This window comes from Castanea sativa, chromosome 1 (assembly GCF_040712315.1).
Source record: "Castanea sativa cultivar Marrone di Chiusa Pesio chromosome 1, ASM4071231v1".
NCBI lineage: Eukaryota > Viridiplantae > Streptophyta > Magnoliopsida > Fagales > Fagaceae > Castanea > Castanea sativa.
The window spans coordinates 4,616,424-4,637,210 of NC_134013.1; the positions used below are offsets into that span (position 1 = coordinate 4,616,424).

The 20,787-nt window shown below is 34.3% G+C and overlaps 2 protein-coding genes across 2 annotated transcripts; both read right to left on the reverse strand.

Annotated features, from left to right (window-relative positions):
- Positions 1–13,912: 13,912 nt before the first annotated feature.
- On the reverse strand, positions 13,913–15,033 carry LOC142633928 (uncharacterized). Its single transcript, XM_075808220.1, has 2 exons — positions 14,553–15,033; positions 13,913–14,457 (listed from the first exon to the last, which is right to left on the reverse strand). The coding sequence occupies exons 1-2, from the start codon at positions 15,031–15,033 to the stop codon at positions 13,913–13,915; spliced, it is 1,026 nt and encodes a 341-aa protein (XP_075664335.1).
- A 430-nt stretch (positions 15,034–15,463) lies between these two features.
- LOC142639956 (protein DCL, chloroplastic) lies at positions 15,464–18,602 on the reverse strand. Its single transcript, XM_075814080.1, has 3 exons — positions 18,010–18,602; positions 16,748–16,862; positions 15,464–15,789 (listed from the first exon to the last, which is right to left on the reverse strand). The coding sequence occupies exons 1-3, from the start codon at positions 18,429–18,431 to the stop codon at positions 15,613–15,615; spliced, it is 714 nt and encodes a 237-aa protein (XP_075670195.1). The 5' UTR covers positions 18,432–18,602; the 3' UTR covers positions 15,464–15,612.
- Positions 18,603–20,787: the final 2,185 nt, after the last annotated feature.

Below are 20,787 nucleotides of genomic sequence, written 5' to 3' on the forward strand. Positions count from 1 at the left end.
CTCAATTTAAAGATAAATATGATAATATTTTATTTAAATAAATTATTATTCTTTGTTTGATAGATTGAGATTTTTTTTCTTTGGAGTGGTACCAAACAAGAAGCACTATTTAATGTGAAATTGTGAAGTGCTTTATTAGTAAATGTGAAATTTTTATTACTATGTGTGACCATATTAATTACAACTGCAATAATAGCCACAACAATTAAACCTTAGTTTCAACTTTTTGTTCAGTTAGTTATGGATGTTTAATAAATTAGATAAGAGAAAACTTAGATACAATACCTTAGGTGTTGTTTCTTAAATTCCCCTCTTAAGATTCAACCATGTGGCTACTTAATTAAAAAACTACACTTCTATCCCATGAGGAAAAAAAAAATTACATGGAAGAATTTTAAAAATGAAATCCAAGGAATAACACTTAAGTATTATACCTAAGTCTTGCCCATTAGACAAAATCATGTGTGAACCTATTACATAAAGTCCATATTCCAAAAAAAAAGTTAAATTATTTTGATATAGTATGATGGAACCATAATTTGTTATATATATTATCTTATTTAATTCTATCGCAATTTAATCGAAAAAACATTTAAAATTTTAAAAGAATTGTTCAATGCAACATTAATAAAGTGTGATGATGGTGAAAAACCACCGGTTAGCCACACGGTTTTCACGAGCTCAAAACAATACCTGCACAACACAAAAAGGGATGACCTAACAGAGAGAACCGGTGTGGTGCCGACCGAATACTCTCCGAAGGTCAAGTTAGAACTTTACACAACTCTAGAGTGCTAGAGTTTGGGTGAATTATGCATACCTTGATTTGTGAGGGTTTTGGGGCATTTATAGTAGTGTAGGGTTGACATCTATGTCTTGACCAAGATGTTATTTCCTTCTAGGAGAGAACCTCTTGGATTTTGCATATTTCCTAGAGTTTTTTTCCTTGTAGGGAAGGTCATTATTAATGGCGTATATTGCAGAATCTTTCTTGATTAGAATTCTGTTCATATTGGGATTCTTAGAGTTAATTGTGAAGTGCAAGTTCCTTCCATTTACGAGTCCTTGGAGATTTGTCAAGCTAGATGAATACCACGTGGCCCTCAAACCTGTCCACTGTGTGTTCGTGCACCTGGGACCCGTCCTCTATCAGCCTACCGGCCCAATACCATCATGTTCGTTCAGAAGTATCCGACATCTATTTTTTACCCTTTTTAAAGTGTATTTATGTAACTATTTACTCATGCCACTTAATTAATGCATGATTCTTTAGTTTTTCTTTTCTTTTCTTTTGTGGTAGAAAAATGATCATATCAAATTAGGTAGAACAAAATTTGTTACACATATGCTGTCTAATCCAGGGCTAGCAAGTTTTTCACGATAGATTAAGTGTTATCAAATAAAACAAAAGTACATAAAAGGCTTAAACCAAGTTTAACAACGGCGAAAAAACAGTGATTAGCTTCTTTGTAGATATGCTCAATCTAAGCTATAGGGAGAACTCTCATACATGATTTTTTAGTTTTTGTAGTCTCACATCTCACTTTAACTATATATATAGTGGTTCAATTATTCAATTATAATAACTAGATATACATTAAGATGTGTAGTATAATTATTACATATATAATTTAAGGGTCATGCTAACGAGTGCCCTTAGAGCATTGGTTAATAATTTATTTTAGGAAAGTTTTAACACAATTTTTATGGGAAATGAAAAAAGTTGTCAGAACATTAATGGTTTTTTTTTCTTTTTCCATAAAAATTTTCTTTAAATGGATTGTCAACCAATACCCTAAGGGCATTTGTTAGTATTTTCCATAATTTAAATATTATTGATAGTCATTCTTAAAATTTTTTAACTCTTTAAAAAGTCTTCTAAGAATATTATTAGGTAGAAAATGTAAATCGTACATTTAAAAAAAAAAAGTATGTTCATTAATTCTAAATTCTTTGGTTTTTATACGCAATAACTCAATTGGATAGATATTTATGATGTGGTCTCACATTTGACTCTAATTAAGAAATAAAATTCTCTAAAATAAATAATTTAAGACACATGACGTAAAATTTGAATTCAATTGTAGAATCTAATTAGGTTTTCTTATATTTTTTTTAACTTTTTAAAAAGCCATGTAAGAATATAATTAGGTAAAAAATGTAAATTGTCCATTTAATTTTTTTATATATTCATTAACTCTAAACTCTTTGGTTTTTGTACATAATAACTTACTTGGATGGATATTTATGATGTGGTCTTATATTTGACTTCAAAATTAAGAAATAAAACTCTTTAAAAATAAATAATTTAAGACATATGGTGCAAAATTATAATTTAATTGTAGAATTTAATTTGATTTTTTTAAAACTTTGCCTATTAATATATATATATATATATATGTATAGATAACAGTAATAATAATTTTTTTGATAGGATGAATCATAATAATAAAAAAAAAAAATGTCATTCCTCGTAAAATGATTAAGTTCAACAAATATAATAAATTCTCTTTTACATTTCTATGGTTTTTCTATATTCTACTTGTGTTTATAATTGATTGTATTTTGTATTGTATAATTTTGTCATTAAAGGAGTTTTTTTTTGTTCATTAAAGAAATTGGATATTAGCAATATCAAGCCCTTGTTCCTAAAAAAGAATAGGACACAGAGAGAGACAGCGTAAAAATAAATGGGGAGGCAGAAGGGCATTTTCGTCCAAAGAAATGATGGCGCTCATGTTTATTGTTTAGTGCACGTGAAAACAACTGCCGACAGCACGAACGCGTCCATATCTTTTCGCCTATTACCGTAGGATCCACGAGACCCCCAACATGAGGAGCGGGTTCGATTTGGACATAAATGCCCCTACGTTTGTCTTACCATGTTTGTTGAAATGACAAGGATCTGTTTGGTACTGCAGGTTTGACAAAAAAGATTTTATTGCTCCTTGCAATTAGACGACTATTATTATTATTTTTTTTGGTCCAAGATTTTTGATAAAGTGAAATAACACAACATTCTGTGATTCTGATGAGAACGAACAAACAAAAATCCGAAAGTTTTTAAATTTTCCTGTGCCATTGCCAAACATGCCTCAGCGATATTTCTTTTAGATGAGGATAAAGTTCAGTTAACACTTAATAACAGTCCTTGAAGCGTAGAATATGGAAAGTATTAAATAATAAAATAAAAAATAAATGAAAAGCACTACGTTAAATATTAAATCGTAGTAAATTATTATTGATTCTAATTAAAATTTATCATTGAAATTATTTTTTTTCCACCAATAACAACACGTAACAAACTACCACTTATGATTTGTTGTAAAAGTATTATAAAAATATTGTAAACATAGCATTTCTTAAAATAAATATCATTGTGGGTTCTAATTAGCTCAATTGTTAAAGTCTTTGATAATTAAATAAAAGATTTGGGTTTCAATCTTCACCCACACCAAAATTCATATTAACGTGACTGTGGACACCCTTAAATATCTAATTTATTACAATACATTAGTTACTGAGCAAAAAGTTGTATATTATTATAAAAGAGTAATTATTAATAATTGTGGTGTCATAAGCAAAAAGTCGTATATTATTATAAGAGAGTAATTATTAATAATTGTGGTGTCATAACTAAAGGAAAAAAAAAAGTAGGCAATGTTGTAGACTTGTTTGTGTAATGTTAAATCTTAAGACGTTTGTTTAGAAGTAACTTATTTAGTTTTTTGTTCAAATTTTTCTAGTAAAAGTATACTAAAATATACTTATATTTCGATAAAATAAAAAAAATAAAGTTTTAAAAAGCTGAAATAAAAGTGAAAATCTAAAAACAGTGTTATATCTTTTAGCCACTTTGTTTTCCTTGATTGATTAGTTGAAACCTGAAAGCTCCCAATTTTGCTCCTAAATTTTTTCTTTATTTATTTCTTTGAGCCTTGAGAAAAAAACTGTGTTATTTCTTTTAGTTAATTTTTTTTTTAGATAAGAATAAGATGAAGGAGTCAAATCCTTGCAATTCAACTGATATTTCATGAATTTTAACCATAATATCAATTATTCAAACCAGCCCATTGCAACTATTAATGTATTAAATAATAATAATAATAATAACAATAATAATAATAACAACAAAATAAATAAACAAATAAATAAAAAGAATAAGATGAAGGCGTGCATGATAAAAAAAAGGATACGGAGCATTAAATAATAAAAAGATGAAAATAATAGAGATTAATTATGATGGTTGAACTTGCATCATTGGTCCACGAATTATGACTTACGTAAATGACAATGTATAACTATAAACAAAGAGGATGGTATACGATACACTCATTTAATTTATTATTATCCAAAAGATTGAGTAAAGTTTTGGGGAGGAGGTAGTTGAACACCACAAATTAAGTAGAAAAATTTAATTAAGACTACACCAAACCAAAACTAAAATGGAACGCGGCTGCTTTTGTCATAATTTGATAATTTCAACTTTAATTAGTACCATTTCATAGTTATCCTTATCCACTTCTATTTAATAGTTGGGGAATCTTAATTTAATTAGTGGGGCATCGAATCCTTGACCTTTGGGAGTGTTAAATAAACAGGGGTTACTAAAAATAGAAATATAGAATCTAGACGGATCTATTATGCAAATATAAATATACTCGTTTTTCCTTCTAAGATGCCTTAATATTGTGAATTGAGTAATGCAATAAATAAACTGTATATACAGACAAAGTAGTCTATTGCCACCAATGAAGAGGCGTGGAAATGGGCTTAGAGCATCGCCTGTGAACTTCACTTTCTTCGATTTGGTGCGTCATCGTGCTGCCTACGCGGCCTACTATCTTAAAGAAGAGGAATTTGTTAGGATGACAATAATTTGCATTATTTTTGTGGTTGGTCACGTGGAGAATTGTGAGTAGCAAAAATATAAACATACATGAATTCAAATGGCCAGTTATATAAATTGTTGTGATTCTAGCATTTTTTCTTCTCTTAAAGATAGTCTTAGGATCTGTTTTGGTACCGTTTATTTGCTGAAAACACAGTAACAAAATATTTTTTAAAAGGTAAAATATTGTTTATGGACATTGTTCACGCGTTTTTGTGCTTTGGCTGGTTCATGAACATTGCCATGGGACCAGCCAAAAAACGCAAACGTAGTTTCAACGCACAAAACTCAGCTCTGCTTAGAGTTGAAGAACATGAATTTTATTTATTTATAAATGAATACTGTTAGCAAATATGATTTATTAGATCATGATGATTTAATATAATGAGTGTGGCTTTTTGAGCTCTTGTTATGGGATGTCTAAGGGCAAGAGCAATGATTAAAACAGAATTTTCAATGCACTTAAATCACCTCTTTTAGGCAATTAAATCACTTTTAGGTAAAATAAGTCCAATTTTTTAATGAATAAATTTTAGTTACAAAATTTATTGTAACCTTAGACTAAAACTTTACTTAATATCTTTTTATTAGAGGTGAATTTCGACAAATCTACCATTGAATTATATATTTCTTCTTATATCCTCCATACTTGCAAACTTTTTAGAAAATTAAAGATCAATAGCTATGTTATCAATAAATTGTTTAAATTGCAAGTTTTTGCAATTTAAAATTATGCCATAAAATATAAGTTTATATATCATATAGTAAATAATATTTGATTGATACAAAATTTGACATACGTATTAAAAACGTAAAAAACATGCAATTCAACGATTAGATTTTCAAAATATATAGTAATGTTTATATTATTAAGTAAGATTGTAGTCTAAGGCTACAATTAATTTCGTAGTTAAACTTTGTCATTTTTTTAATTAATTTTTTTTTTTTACTTTCCGATACAAATGAGACTCGTTTTATTCTTCTAAACAATGACACATTAACATATTTTACAATGTTGAGACTTTTGTTAATAAATAACCTTGAACAAAAGAGTAATAGTTAATTAAAAAAGAGATGTGACGTTCACAATATTTTTATAACAAATCACAGGTAGTTAGTTGTTATTGGTTCAAATTTGAACCTAATACTGAGATTATTTTTTTGCCCCAACAATAATAACCAATAACAACCAGCCACTTAAAATTTGTTATAAAATAATTGTAAATATATTATAGACATATCATTTCTCTAATTAAAATAAAACGTTTTAATTGGAAGTTACTCAATCGCCATAAAAAGTAACTGGATTGCATTGGATTTCCTTTTGGAAAAATAAAATAAAATAGAGAAGCCTTTTGAAATTTCAACACAAGCTGTCTGTCATTTTGACCAAGTAGCGGAGAAAATGGTGATAGGGATACCCGACTTGTATAAGTCAAAAGGATTATTTTCTGTTTTTAAGTTGTTTTCAATGTGTTGTGTTAAAAAAAAAAAAAAACGATCAGTATATCATATTCAAACCACGATATTCTCTACAAAAGCTAATCCCAAATCCTAATTTTTTACGTGTGAAGAGGATGGTGTAAGTGCACAATTGCACCTGGACCCAAAGAAGATTATGGGCTCAGGCCCAATGAGCCTTGAACAATAAAATTTGTAGAGCGTGGGCTTAGAACCTAGGTTAGAAGTACTAGGAGCTTGATAACAGGCTTTTATAAGTAAATACAGGTGAAAAACAAATGATAGTTGCAAATGAATCTCCTCGGATCTGAGCCGAGGACTACTTCTTTATTATTTCTCTTTCTTCTTTCAAGATTACAATTTCTTAATTTCTTTCTTTGTTTTTCGATCCCCCTTTTCTTTGGCCTTTACCCCCTTTTATACTTCCTTCCCTGATACTTTTCGAACAGTGACTAGAAGTTTCCTCACTGTTCGGTCACCTCCCCATTAATGCGGCCAGGAGGTAGGTGCGAGCCTTTAATGCGGAGGTGGCAACCTTTATTCTTGATATTTTCTTTAAACTCATCTAAGATTCGGGATGTCCCTTTTAACCACCTGGTCTTTCCAGGGTTGTGCTTTGACCTTCATAATGAAATTTTGAATTCTCTAGAGCCTTTCAGGAGAAGCTCGTTCTCGTATCCTCTAACTCAACGTATGGCCGACTCATGTAGTTTAATCCTAGAGCAGGTCGGCCCTCCATGTTCCAGCCCAAAGGCCCATATGCCCATATGGGTCCTTTTACTCCCCACAGATGGGATACCCAACTTTTCTAAGTCAAAGGGCTACAAAATTTTGGCATTTTCCCTTGCTAAATTGTATTACTTATACTATTCAGAGAACAAAAACATGAGGCTACAATTGTCTTGAAAATCCAAACCTATACGACATGATCAGCAGGCTTAAGACAATCTCTTAATTTGAACACAATCGATTACCTTAAGCAAAAAAAAAAAAAATTACTCTCTTTTTCATGTGTTGGTTGGTTGCATGGTTCTCTACGCCCTCTTTTTTCGTGTGTGATCTTATAGAATCATGCTTAATTTTTCAATCGTTTATGTACTTAAATAAATATGTTTTGCTTTAAGCGGAGTTTTAGGAGATTCCCATCTCAAACTTCACTCCCTTAGAAAGAGACAAAAGCATTATTAAACCATATGAGATGACAATCTGCGAATACCTTAATATATAATTAATTTTTATTTTGTTAACATGGATGTTTAGGATTCATGGGGCAGCCAATTAATCCCCATATGTGTTTAATCATTCTTTCTATACATAATAAATAATTATAAGGATGAATTTAATTAGTGACCCCAAAATATTAATTAAGAGACTTGAATCTAGAAAATCAGAAATCACATCAAGTTTAGAAATCACTATACACTTGGAATTAATGATTAAATATAATTAATTATACGAAGAGAGTCTTTTTCTGTTTAGCAATATTGCTAGTTGAACTTGAACTAAATTTTAAAAATTTTCAAACAAAAGACAAGTAGCAACATACTTTTTGGATACTTTTAAATTAGTTTTTTGAAGTTTAAAAAAAAAAAAAAATATTCTACCACTTAATAGACTAATGTTTTTAGTTATCATATGGAAAATAAAATGACCCCCTTTTAAAATGATTCTATCCACACATATTTTATTCCTAGTTCAAAATCCTAAAAAACAGAAAATGTGTTATTGTAAATTGGTTAGTCCATTAGAAGCTTACGAGACACTCCTAAAAAATATGTCACAATCAATAATTAAAAGAGGTCAAAAAATTGTGCGACTAGTTTTTCTTTTTTTTGGTTGCTTGTTTCACTTCATGTGCTATGTCAAAGATAAGAGGCTAATAGGTTGATTTCTAACTTTATCAGATAAACTAGATAAGCCACATCAAATCCAATGAAAACTCTAATTTTGGGGCAAGTCATTTTCCTAAGCCCAAAAATAGGACGTAACATAAGAGTCGCGAATCTTTATCTTCTTTAGTGGATTATTCGTCTCAAATCTTTATCTTCTTTAGTGGATTATTTTTCTTCCTAGTGATTATGAGGGTGGTGTTTTTGATTGTGAGCTAAGGTCATTTTCGCAATTAATAGAGAAACAAATTGCTTTCCCCGCATGAAAAAAAAGCACTATGTTAAATAGTGCTAAAAACCTTATGTTAAATAGGAGTAAATTGTCCATAAGTGAGGTTCATAATGTGCATGATTTTCCATGCACGTGTGAATCCAAACTAGGAAAATTTTATTGCTTTTCAAAGATTTATCTATAATGTCAAATATAGTTTAGGGTTTCCGACAATCCGAGATTGGAAGTAAAGCAAGTGGACAAGTTGTGCTTGTACACTCATTTTCTATGTCTAAAGAACATTTAACACGTGGAAACCATTTATTTTAGGAAGAAATTTGGGCCCACACAATGGAACAATAAAGTTTGTAGCTTAATTTAGCCAAAAAAAAAAAAAATTTTAAAACACTAATATTTTTGCTGAATAATATTAAAAAAAAAAAAAAAACCCAGGATGGAGTACATAGATGGCTTTTCAATCAAAAGATATCGACAATTGTTACTCTTGTTTTATTGGCTGAATTGGATAAAAATATAGTAATTGTTTACGTAGGGATAAGTGGCTCATAAGTGCATATTGGGCCGTGGGCCTTATCCGAGAACGTCTATTAGTCCGAGAATTGGAAGATAACAGAGAAGAAGTGTAAATCAGAGTGCCACGAACAATCTTCTGATGGATAAACTTGGGGAGGTGGTCCGAGGAGGAGTGCTGACTCGGCTAGGCAAGACTGAGGTTAGAGAGATTGGTTTGCCCTTAATAGCAACACCTTGAAGGGTCCTCCTAGTAAGGATAAACATCAAGAAAACGTAGGACACAGGAAAACTAAGAAATATCTGAGGGAAAACTGCTACCACCACCGCATTGAATGCTTTGTAGTTAACTCTTTAGCCGCATTAATGCGGAGGTGATGCCTGAACAGTGAGAAACAACCTTACAGCTACTTCCAAAGATTTTAGGAAGGTGCTGATGGGACAGAGATCAAGGCCAACAACTTGATCTACACGTGGATGATGGAGATAAAAGGGAGAGAAGTATATAATGAAGAAGAAAATCCCTTGCATGGGGGATTGGAAATTAGGGAAAGAAAAACCATTGTAGCATTAAGAACTGGACTTGTAACCAAACTGAAAAGGAGCATATATAAGATTTAGTCTCCTCAGACTGTGCCGAGGACAATTTATTTGGTGCAGAACAGTTTCATTATTGTTTTCTTTTCATCTGGGCTCACTACAATTATTGTCTGATTCATTAAAGCCTGATTTTGTTTAGCTCGCTCTCTACAAATTTATTAAGTTGGACTTTTTGGGCTTGAATCTTTTTCTCTTAAGGATTGGGAACCAAATCCAGTCCTTACAGTTTACTTGTACATTTTATAATAACAACAACAACAACAACAAACCGACTTTAGAAAGTTGTAGCTTAATTTAAAAAATAAAATACTTAAACATAAGAACATCCTGAATGTTTGGGCTAGTGGCAAAAACACCCACCGGAGTTGAAAGCAAATCTTCCTTATAGTCTCTATGAGATTTCTATATCCACCAAATTGACCTGACTAATTTTTGTTAGTCTTTACAGACAAAAAGAAAAAAAAAAAAAGAGAGAGACTATTACATAATTAATGGCGTGAATTAATTGTTAATTTTTTTTAATGTGCTCATATGATAGTTATATGATTTTTTCATTTATAAAAACTAACAAAAGTTAGTCCCAGGAGCTAATTCGGTGGATACAAAAGCCTTTAGAGTCATAAAAAAGAATAAAAAACCCTAAAAAAGGTGTTTTTGCAACTGAAACTTAACACATCTTAAGAGGTATTTTTGCATTTTGACCTAAAAAAAAAAATTCCAAGAACTATGGATCTAGATTCTAGGCCGGTGGTACAGATTTTGGTGTCTCTCAAGAGGACAGAGACACAAAAAGTTGTCATTTCGGTGTCTCTCAGCCCACAAATCCCCATTTTCGTAGTAAAAAGCATTGGCAGCCTTTGGAAAGTCCTCAATTTACCATATTTTTACTATGTTCGAATACTTGAAACTTTCTCTTTTTACCACACACAGCCTTATTTATATTTATTTATTACAGTTCAACGTATACAATATATACGTACTTATTCTTTTCTCTGTATTGTACCGTGCGCACATTATTGAACTATGTTCCCACTTCCCAGTATTCCTTTTCCCTTTAAAATGGGTTAAAAAAAGTGACCTCCCATCCAATTATTTTCACACACATTTCAGTCTTTGTCCACACACGTGGTCAAGACTTTATAGACTTTGTTCTTCTCTGATCAGTTGTGAATATCATTGTTTTGTTTCCTTCTCTAGACTCTTATCTCTTTATCCCAGTATCTCTTCCATATTTCTGTACGTTTTTTCTTTAATCCATAGGTTTCAAGGACCAAGAAGAATGTGACACTTAATCTTTGTCCATGTGCAAAGCTGACCTATAGTCCATGTGCAAGTTTAAGCTTTGCTGGTTTTTTTTTGTTTATTTATTATGAGTTCTAAAAGGGAAAAGTGCAGGTATACGTGGATGCTCTCAGGATCATCTTCAATTTTATATAAATAACACCTTTTCTCCCTGATTGGTGGACTGCATAAATTATGTTTTAACGACTCTAGTTCCAGCACAGAACAACACCGTCATCACTTGAAACAATTATTCTTTAGTTTCATGAAAAAGAACAAAGGAAAAAATGGTGTCTCAATTATTGAACTTTACTCAATGTTTTTACAAATTTAAACTGGATAGATTTTATTAAAAAAATTTGTTTAAGAAGTGATAATTGATGTTGATCAAAAAGGAAAAAAATATTATTAGAAACGCAAAAAACTTTGATAAGATAACAAGTTTGATGTACATGTGAATGTGAGCGCATTGTCATATTCGTGCCTTAAACATTTTGATTGTAGGCATTGATATTCCCTGTCCATTAAAGAATACAATTGGAGTCTGTATAAAGAGCCATTGTTACAATAGTTTGGTTGCTTTAGTCCTAGGTGAGGATTTCGTCCCAAGTAATCATCTTGTGACAAAAGCAGTGTGGTAGTGTTTTTGGGGTTCAAAGATAACTTGCTTGTGAGAAATAGTGAGTTTGTCTATTGCGTGAGTAAGTGAGCGAGAGTTATTTGGTGTCACTAGGTTTTGAAATTGTGAGTTTGTGTGTAAGATTTGTAAGTTAGCTTGTGTTCGTGAGAGTTTGAGGTTGGTTTGTGAGATTTGATTGAGTAATTGTAACCCATAAGGTAATGGATTTTGGTTGGTGTTGCCCATGAACGCAAGTTTAGAGTTGGCCTAACCACGTTAAATATTGTTGTTTTGTGTGGATTTTTTTCTTTCTTATTTGTGTGAAACTGTGAATGCACTTCCACTAGCCTTGCCCCAAGTTACAATATTTTTTTTTTGATAAATAACGTAAGAGTATTATTAATAATAATAAAGGAATTGCCAAACCGAGTACATAGGGGATGTACTAATGATGCAGAAATCATGAAACAAGAGAACAACGGTCAAGAAAAATAGAGAAGGAAGAAAAGGAAAAATGAGAAAAAACCACACTCCATTCGAAGAGAGTGTGTAAGAAATAAGACTTAATCTCCAACAAAGAGCGTTCGCAACCCTCAAAACTTCTAGCATTCCTCTCTCGCCAAATGCACCAACTCAAGCAGTGAGGTACCAACTTCCAAATATCAATGTGACGATGTCTCGCAAACTTTCCTTGCCAAGCCTCAAACACCTCAAGAACAGTACGAGGCATAACCCACCGAATACCAAACAAGCGAGAAAACCGAGACCACGGCTCCCAAGCTATGGTGCAATGAAGTAGAAGATGATCCATGACTCCCCACACCTCTTACACATAAAGCACCGATCCAAGCACAATCACTCGTCTTTTACGAAGATTGTCTCGTTGTTAAGATCTTACCTAAGGAAGCGAGACCAAGAAAAGAAGGCTACCCTTGGAGGAGCCTTCGATTGCCATATCATTTTCCATGGAAAGGAGACGAGGAATATGAGGATAGAAGGAGGCGCAATAATCTCTAACCTCAAATCCCGTTATTCCTTGCAGACTTCCAACAAACCTTATCTGGTCCAAACCCTCTCACTGACGAGGAGTAGAGTAGCCCCATAAACCGATCAAAGGCTTCTTCTTCCCAATCTTGCGGAGGACGACGAAATAGCACATTCCAGTGAAACCTCCCAACAGACCACCCCATAACTTCGGCCAGCGAGGAGTCCTTGGACCTACTAATACAATAAAGCTCCGGAAGGCCTCTTGGAGAGTACAATCCCCACACCACACATGCTTCCAAAATTTCACTCTAGTACCTTCCCCCACATCATAAACCAGGAGTTTAGAGAAGTTCAACCAGCCACTTCTAATATATCTCCACAAGCTTACCCCATAGGGACTTGTCACTTTCTTCGAACACCAACCACCCCAAATATTCCCATATTTTGCCTCTATAACCCTCCTCCAAAACGCATCGGTCTCGGTTCCATACCTCCACAACCATTTACCTAGTAAGGCGAGAATTAAAATTACCCAAGCTTGCTTATACCCAACCCCCCATCCTGCAAAGGCCTACAAACCTTGGCCCAATTAACTAAATGCATTTTTAGGTTCACCACCAATCCCATCCCACAAAAAGTCTCTCTGTAATTTCTCCATACGCTTGGCCACCTTCCCCGGTAAAGGAAGTAAGGAAAGAAAGTATGTAGGTAAAGACGATAATGAGCTTTTAATGAGTGTCACCTTACCCCCCTTTAGATAAATACATTCTCTTCAACACACTGCTAATCTCCTCTCCATTCTCTCAAGAATCGGGTTCCAAACGGATAAATCCTTAAATTTTGCACCTAAAGGAAGGCCCAAATATTTCAAGGGCGAGAGAAGGCGCCCACACCCCCAACAAACCAACCAAATCCTCCAAATTGGATACGCCACCAACGGTACCGGCTCGGATTTCCCTAAGTTAATACGAAGCCCAGACACCTCCTCAAATCTAGCAAGAATCGCCCTCAAATTAGCAATGCGAGAAGGTTCGGCATCACAAAAAATCAAAGTGTCATCTGCAAATAGAAGGTGAGACACCATCAGCGACGGACCGGCCGTATTGCCCACGAAAAAGCCCGAGAATTGCCCGGTGGAGGAGGCCACATCCAACATACGACTTAATGCCTCCATCACAATATCAAACAACAATGGGGATAAAGGATCCCCTTGCCGAAGCCCACTAGAACTTCCAAAGAAATCGAGTTGGGCTACCATTGATTAAAATGGAAAACTTTACGGTTGAAATGCAATACCTTATCCAATTTCTCCATTTTTCGAGAAACCACACCGCCGTAGCATATACAATAAAAAATCCCAACTCACATGATCATATGCCTTCTCCACATCCAACTTACAAAGCACACCGGAACTCCCCGACTTCAATCTACTATCAATACATTTACGAAGCAATCAAGACGGAATCCAAAATTTGTACGCCCTTCACAAAAGCATTTTGTGAACTCGAGATAATTCCATGCGCCACCCTACGAAGCCTATTAGCCAAAACCTTAGAAATAATCTTATACACCCCACCAACTAAGGCGATAGGCCGATAATCCTTTACCTCCACAAGATCCACTTTCTTAGGAATAAGGGCTAAGAATGAAGCATTAAGACTCTTCTCAAACCTTGCACGAGTATGGAAATTGTGGAATACGGCCATAATTTCGGTTTTCAAGACACCCCAACAAGATTGAAAGAATGCCATGGAAAAGCCATCGGGCAGTGCCTTATCACCATTAAAGTCATGGATCACCTCGAACACCTCATCTTCCTCAAAAGGCCTATCTAGCCAACTCGCATCTTCCACCGAGATGCTAGAAAAGTCCACATCATCTAAGACCGGTCTCGTGAGCCACATCCTCAAAGTAAAGTGCCTATAGAATTGAGAGATACAATTTGCTATAGCGACGGGGTCCGAACAACACCCCATCCACCATAAGCCTATCAATAGAATTAACCCTCTGTGAGAATTAGCTATACGATGGAAGAACTTAGTATTCTGTCTCCTTCCCTAACACAAAGAACTCTAGATTTACGCCTCCAACAAATTTCTTCCAACAGGGTAGCTTTCTCTAAGTCTTCACGAATTCTTCCCATATCCACTCTTTCCTCCGCTGATAATCCCTGATTCTCCTCCCTACTCTCTAGAACACTAAGTTCCTTCCACAAGTTTCTAATCCGAACATCCACATGACCAAACCCCTCCACATTCCATCTTTTCAAGTCATTTTTAAGGAGCTTTAATTTATTAGCCAAAATAAAACTCGGCGCACCATGAACCTGATAGGAATCCCACCATGACCGTACCCTATCCACAAAACCTTCATCCTTTAGCCACATATTCTCAAATCTAAATGGCATACTCCCTCTCTGAAAAGATCCACCCTCAAGGACAATTGGAAAATGATCTGAGCACAATTTAGACAGCCGCCTTTGAGAAACTGTTGGAAATTTATCCTCCCAAGTTACAATATTGAACTTCAAAAATGTTTGTACTTGAAAGTTGAACAAATTCATAGGAATTCTTCCTATGAGTTGTGCCAAACAAGAATATAAAATAAATTAGAAGGCTAATTAATGGAGAAATAAGTCCTAGAATAAATGCGGTTCTCTCTTTAAGGATAGTCTGCACTCTAAAGGGTGGAGTGGACTCCATGTTTGTAACTAATACCTTCTCATACCAATACCATCATGCAGACCAATATGAAACAATTGGAGAAAGAAAGAAAGTATTCTGTCTCTCAATCGTCCATATAAAAAACTGAGATACCAGGAAAGGTGTTGTGCCGGAAACAGGATCATTTGAAATTGATAATACATAAAATATTTTTTACTAAGATAGTGTACATAATTATTTGACAATATGACTTACTGGAGTGGATACTTATACATAATTCAGTCAATTACATACAGCATTCAGTCCCATCTTTTTCCAACAATTGCCCCAAACTTAAAGAAGTCAAGAAAATTAAATACCTCCTAATTTCTAAGATGCTACTTAACATGTTATAAATAAGAAAAAATAAAATAAAAAAGAAAAAGCAAAATTCTTTCAATACAATGATACAGGTGGCAGACAAATTGAGAAAGCTACCTTCACAAACTACGCCTTTGTTTTCGGAAATGTCTAAGGATGAAACTGTCTGCATATAAAGGATAGTTCTTCCTGATCAGGCCCTTTATGCACTTCCAGTATGAAAAGTCAACCAACTGTCCATCCTTTCGAACTATGAACAAACAACGTGACCTTTCAAACTCAGGATGATAACCAATCTGTCAATCCAAAAAGAGATATATGCATCATTTCCAGATCAACTGCAAAATAAACATTATAATCATCCAAGTTCCTTAGATTTCAAAACTGTTTTTAGCCTTAAAGGTTTTGATACAAGCATGACAGTGCCTCCGAGATCTAGCCTCAGACCTTAAAAAAGAAAAAGGACACTACCCTTGAGACCTGCTAATCTTGTTATATGCACCTGAAGGTCAAGTGCCATCATCTTGGCAGCAAGGTCTGGGAGCATGAGTGGTTTTGCCTTGATCAAGAAGAGGAATCACCATGGGTTTTAAGGAAAAACAACAATGAATTGTTTGGAGTTTTCTGGATTTGGAAACTGTACTTTAGCGTGTTCTTTGGCCAATTAAATTCAAATTTTCATGTCTCTAAACACCGGAAAGTAATGAATGAGCTATCCTTATATAAAAGTGACTATTGCACATGAAGTCCAATACCATTAGAACACCACATGCCTACACATCATACAATCCAAGCCCATGCAGCTAATCATAGTACATAAACAAAAAAGAAGTCAAACAAGGAAGTAGAAGTACAGATCGCATCAATCAAACTGATGATACTCATGGGGTCAACATCCATACCTACCAATTGTACACACGGCACCAAGAATTCTGCGATAGCTATATGTGAGTCATGTGTCAATGTAAAACCAGATCCATATGTTTGTTAAGTAAAAAGCACATAGTCAAGCTAAGATTGATCATCCATCCAGCAACAAATTGCATATATAGGTTGTATAACTATCAATATTAACTCAAATTTTTCATCAGATAAATCAGAAAGGCATCATTTTGGTATGCATTGTACAAAGTGTATCACTGAGAATGACAGATATCCTTTTCAAATCAAACCAAGCTTTTGTGTTTGGGTGTGTGTGTGTGTGTGTGAGAGAGAGAGAGAGAGAGAGAGAGAGAGAGAGAGAAAGAGTTATACTGTGATATAATCAATGCCGCATCCAATCTTCTTTTCAAACTCAGGATGAAACGGAAGCAATCTCTCAATAATGGTTTTCTCATGCTCTGGAATCAATCTATCTCCACTTTGATAACTGCATCAAGATTTCCAATTTGCACATAATGAAATTAGCTACATAAATGGACGCTAACTCAATTATAGTTAATTACATCGAGTGTTCTCATAATAAGGATTATGAATGCTGATAACAATGACTTCAACACTAATTCCAATTGGACCACGCAAATTATGTTTGCCATGGGAATGACATCAAAATTAAACATGACATGAAACATGACCCACAACAGGAGGGACAATATGCAGCCATCCATTGCCTTGCACCCAAATAACTTCCACAGTAAGAAAAACCAGTTCACTGCAAAAATATTGATCTCAAATGCATATCAAGAGGACTGAGCAGCATTTTGAGATTGAGGTAACATTAATAGCTTTTCAGATTCTCTCTCAACCACACATGCCCTTAATAGAACTGAAACTAATTTCTTTTATTTATTTATTCTCTAACTCTCTCCCTCTTTGGTCAAGCAAGAAAAGTACATAGTAAATTCAAAAGGAGCCCCATACAAAGATATAAGAAGAATCAAATGTGAAAAATAAAAAATCGCATGAAGCAAATGTCATATAACAAACTGACTGATCAAAATTTATGAATATGTAAAACACAATAATTTTACATAAGAAACTTTCTCATAGTTCATCAATAAATTAGTACAACCAAGCTCAATATTTAGCAGTCACAAACACAGCATTGATCACAAAGCAAGCCTAAAGGCCATCCAACAAGTATCCGCGATAACACACCCTCCTATCATGATATACAACTAATTTTTTTTTCTAAATTCAATCAATCAACTACTCCTCTATTCACAAAATCCAATTAACTCAACTAAAATTAAGCGTTCCAACTTCCAACCAATTTTTTTCCGCTCGGTTAACACATTGTCCACAATTTAAGAAATTGTATTCACGACCCAGCTAGACTTCCATAGTTATATAACAGTGGCATTTTCCGTTACAATTGAATTCAAACACATGATTGTATTGACCGACGGACCACAAACATTGTCACAATTTAAATTCAACCATATGTTTCATTGATCAAATGTTACCATAATAGTCCACATCATATGATAAAAGTTGTATGACTAATCCCACTAATAAAAAATGTTTTAAAAAAACACACAAAAATAAAATCATTCAATTTTTGAAAATAGGCTTACTTTCCAGAATGAAGAATCATTCTAACGAACCCAACGAGAGGAACCGTATCCTCCAAAATCCGGTCCTCCCAATCAACAAATTTCTCGTCCTCGTCCTCCTCGTCACTTTCCTCGTACTCTGTCGTTCCCTCACTGTCCTCGTGTTTTTCCGAAACCCCAACCGTGTCCAAGTCCGTGTCGGTGTCCGTGTCCGTGTCCGGAGAGATAATAGGTTTCCTAAGCAAATCGGAGCCGTATCCGTCGGGACCGGTTTTGAGAGCACAGACACAGAGGCGAGTGCGGTGATGAAGATGATGGAGCGACGTCGTTCTGAATGGGGAGGGAGGAGGGAATGATAGGATCACCGCCACGGGTGAGAAGGGGAGAGGGATAGGGTTTGTGCGGAAGTGGACACGTGGCGGTATTTTAGATATTAAAGCCATGGCCAGAGCCTTGTTGCTTTGCTCAGCTGATAGACAGTTTGATACTACTGTGACTGTCTGTGAGTGTAAAAAGTTTGATACTACTTTGCGTTTTGCATTTTGAAGTGAAGGTGTTTGAACTTTGAACTTGGCAGTGGCTTTTGGCTATGGACCTCGTTGTAACAGGTTAACGGTTTTTGGTCACATATTGAGATTTGAGAGAAAGAGGAAAAAAGGAAAACGGATCTCGGACCTGGCTCCGTTTTGTTGTGGTTGTGATTGTGGGTCATTTCTTTTGTGACTGAGTGTGGTACTGGGCTTAAAGCCTTAAACAGAGTGGCCCAAAAGACCCTGTTTTCTAAACCCATCAGTATTCATTATTCAACTACCTTTTTTTTTTTTTTTTGAAAGGCATTATTCAACGACCTTAGAAATGGGAATGCCTTTTTTTTTTTTTTTTTTTGAGGGAAAATGTTAGGTACATGAACTCTCAATGTTAAGCGGACTCCTAGAAGCGTATTTTCTTTTTGATGGCTAATTCATACCAGTTCAAAGTCAGTTCATTCCAAGTGGAATGTTATTTTTTTGCTAATAATATAAGAAAAACTCATCCAATTGGATGTTGACTTTTTAATTTTTTTAATAAAAATAATAGCATATAGAAAAATAGATATTTATATCCTCAATGTCTTTTATGGGAAATATCAAGGGGGTGTCGTTAGAGTTATAAGGTTCTTGATAGCATATGTTGACTATTTCTTATATTTAAGTTCTGTTAGGGATTTGTTTATTTTGTTGAAATTGAAATTTTTTTGTTAAAAGTATTGTAAATAAAGGTAAAAGTTAGCTGAAATAATATAGCGAGACCCATGAATAGTATCAAAAAGTACAGTGAGACTCATGAATAATAGTAAAAATAAGCTTAATAGTAAAATAAGTTGGTAAAAATAATTTTGATAAAATACACACTTAAGCTGAGTTTGGATACAGCTTATATATATAGCGTCCGCGTCTGTGCGTTTTTTTTTTTTTTTCTTCGGCTGCTGCACGGGTCAGAAGGGACAAAGGCTACTGTTCATGCTACTGTGCATGAACAGTAGCCTCATTTTGCTGATTTTTCAGCACATTTGTGGGTCCCGTGTACTGTTCACGGGACCCACAAACTTCACTTTACAGAATTTTTTTATTAAAAATGGGTCCCACGGTACTATTTACACATTTAAAAATTATTTTGGTACAGTGTTTTCAGTTTTCAGTTTTCAGCAATAAGCTCTATCCAAACGGACCCTTAGAGTCTGTTTAGATGTAGCTGAAAATTGAAAACTGAAAAGTACTGTAGTAAAATAATTTTTAAATGTGTGAATAGTATCGCGGGTCTCATTTTTAATAAAAAAATTAGCTTAAACAGTGATGAACAGTGCGCCACTGTGCGTGAACGCTGAACACTGGACGCGTTTAGTCACATCCAAACACTCTCTTAGAGGAAATAATCTACAGTATCTGAGTCTCTGGGTTTTAATCTATGCCGTGCAAAATTTTCCTTCCCTGCCCCCGTGAGATTGACCACTCCTCCTTACTGAAAATGACGCGAATGAGCGAAAGAGAGGGAGAAAGGCAGAGAATGCGAGAAATATAAATGCCAGTGAGAAGAGAGAGAGAGAGAGAGAGAGAAAGGAAAGAAAAATATTGAGACTGAAGTGTGATTGTTTTACTTGACTTTCATAGTTTCACACTTTCACTAAAGAGATAAGAAATCTAACATGCAATTTCAGTTTTACTTGACTTTCATAGTTTCACACTCTCACTTAAGAGATAAGAAATCTAACATGCAATTTCATCTCTCTATTTTCTTGGTCCATTCAAAGAAGTGACTTTGGAAAGTTACGTAGCAATCGGAAAGAAAATAAAAGGAATATATATATATATATACACACACACATACAAATAGAAGAATTTGAAATAAAAATTCGCTTTAGGTTTCAAGATCCCTCGTCGAAGACGTGACAGCTAACAAAACATGTTTATTTAATCTACAAGTTGTGCTCCTTAATTTCTGCAAGTCTCCTCTCTTCCTCAAAGTCAAGTCATTAATTCACTCTTGCAAGCAAATCTCAGCACCCCATCTTCTTCATACTTGAAAAAAAGAAAGTTCATAGAAAGCAAAATGTCTCGTGCTCTCTTTTTCTTCATGGTGCTGCTATTTACGTTTGAATCAAAAGCTATTATGGCCCGTGAAGGAGGGGACAACAACAACAACTGTCCAATGAGGCAAACATTTGCAAGTATAGGTGCAGTTTTTTATTATAACTCTCGTTTGGGCAAGGAACAAAAAGTAGCCATGGATATTGCCATCCAAGATTTGCATAGCCTGAATTGT

What these genes read in the sequence shown, in the direction of transcription:
- LOC142633928 (XM_075808220.1), bottom strand. Translation starts at nt 15,033, where the DNA reads ATGAATTTGTTCAACTTTCAAGTACAAACATTTTTGAAGTTCAATATT. An exon ending in GGAAGAAATTTGTTGGAGGC is followed by an intron (nt 14,458 to 14,552) that starts GTAAATCTAGAG and finishes TTCTATTGATAG; the next exon opens with GCTTATGGTGGATGGGGTGT.
- LOC142639956 (XM_075814080.1), bottom strand. Translation starts at nt 18,431, where the DNA reads ATGGCTTTAATATCTAAAATACCGCCACGTGTCCACTTCCGCACAAAC. An exon ending in ATGATTCTTCATTCTGGAAA is followed by an intron (nt 16,863 to 18,009) that starts GTAAGCCTATTT and finishes ATCTTGATGCAG; the next exon opens with TTATCAAAGTGGAGATAGAT. An exon ending in GCGGCATTGATTATATCACA is followed by an intron (nt 15,790 to 16,747) that starts GTATAACTCTTT and finishes TTGGATTGACAG; the next exon opens with ATTGGTTATCATCCTGAGTT.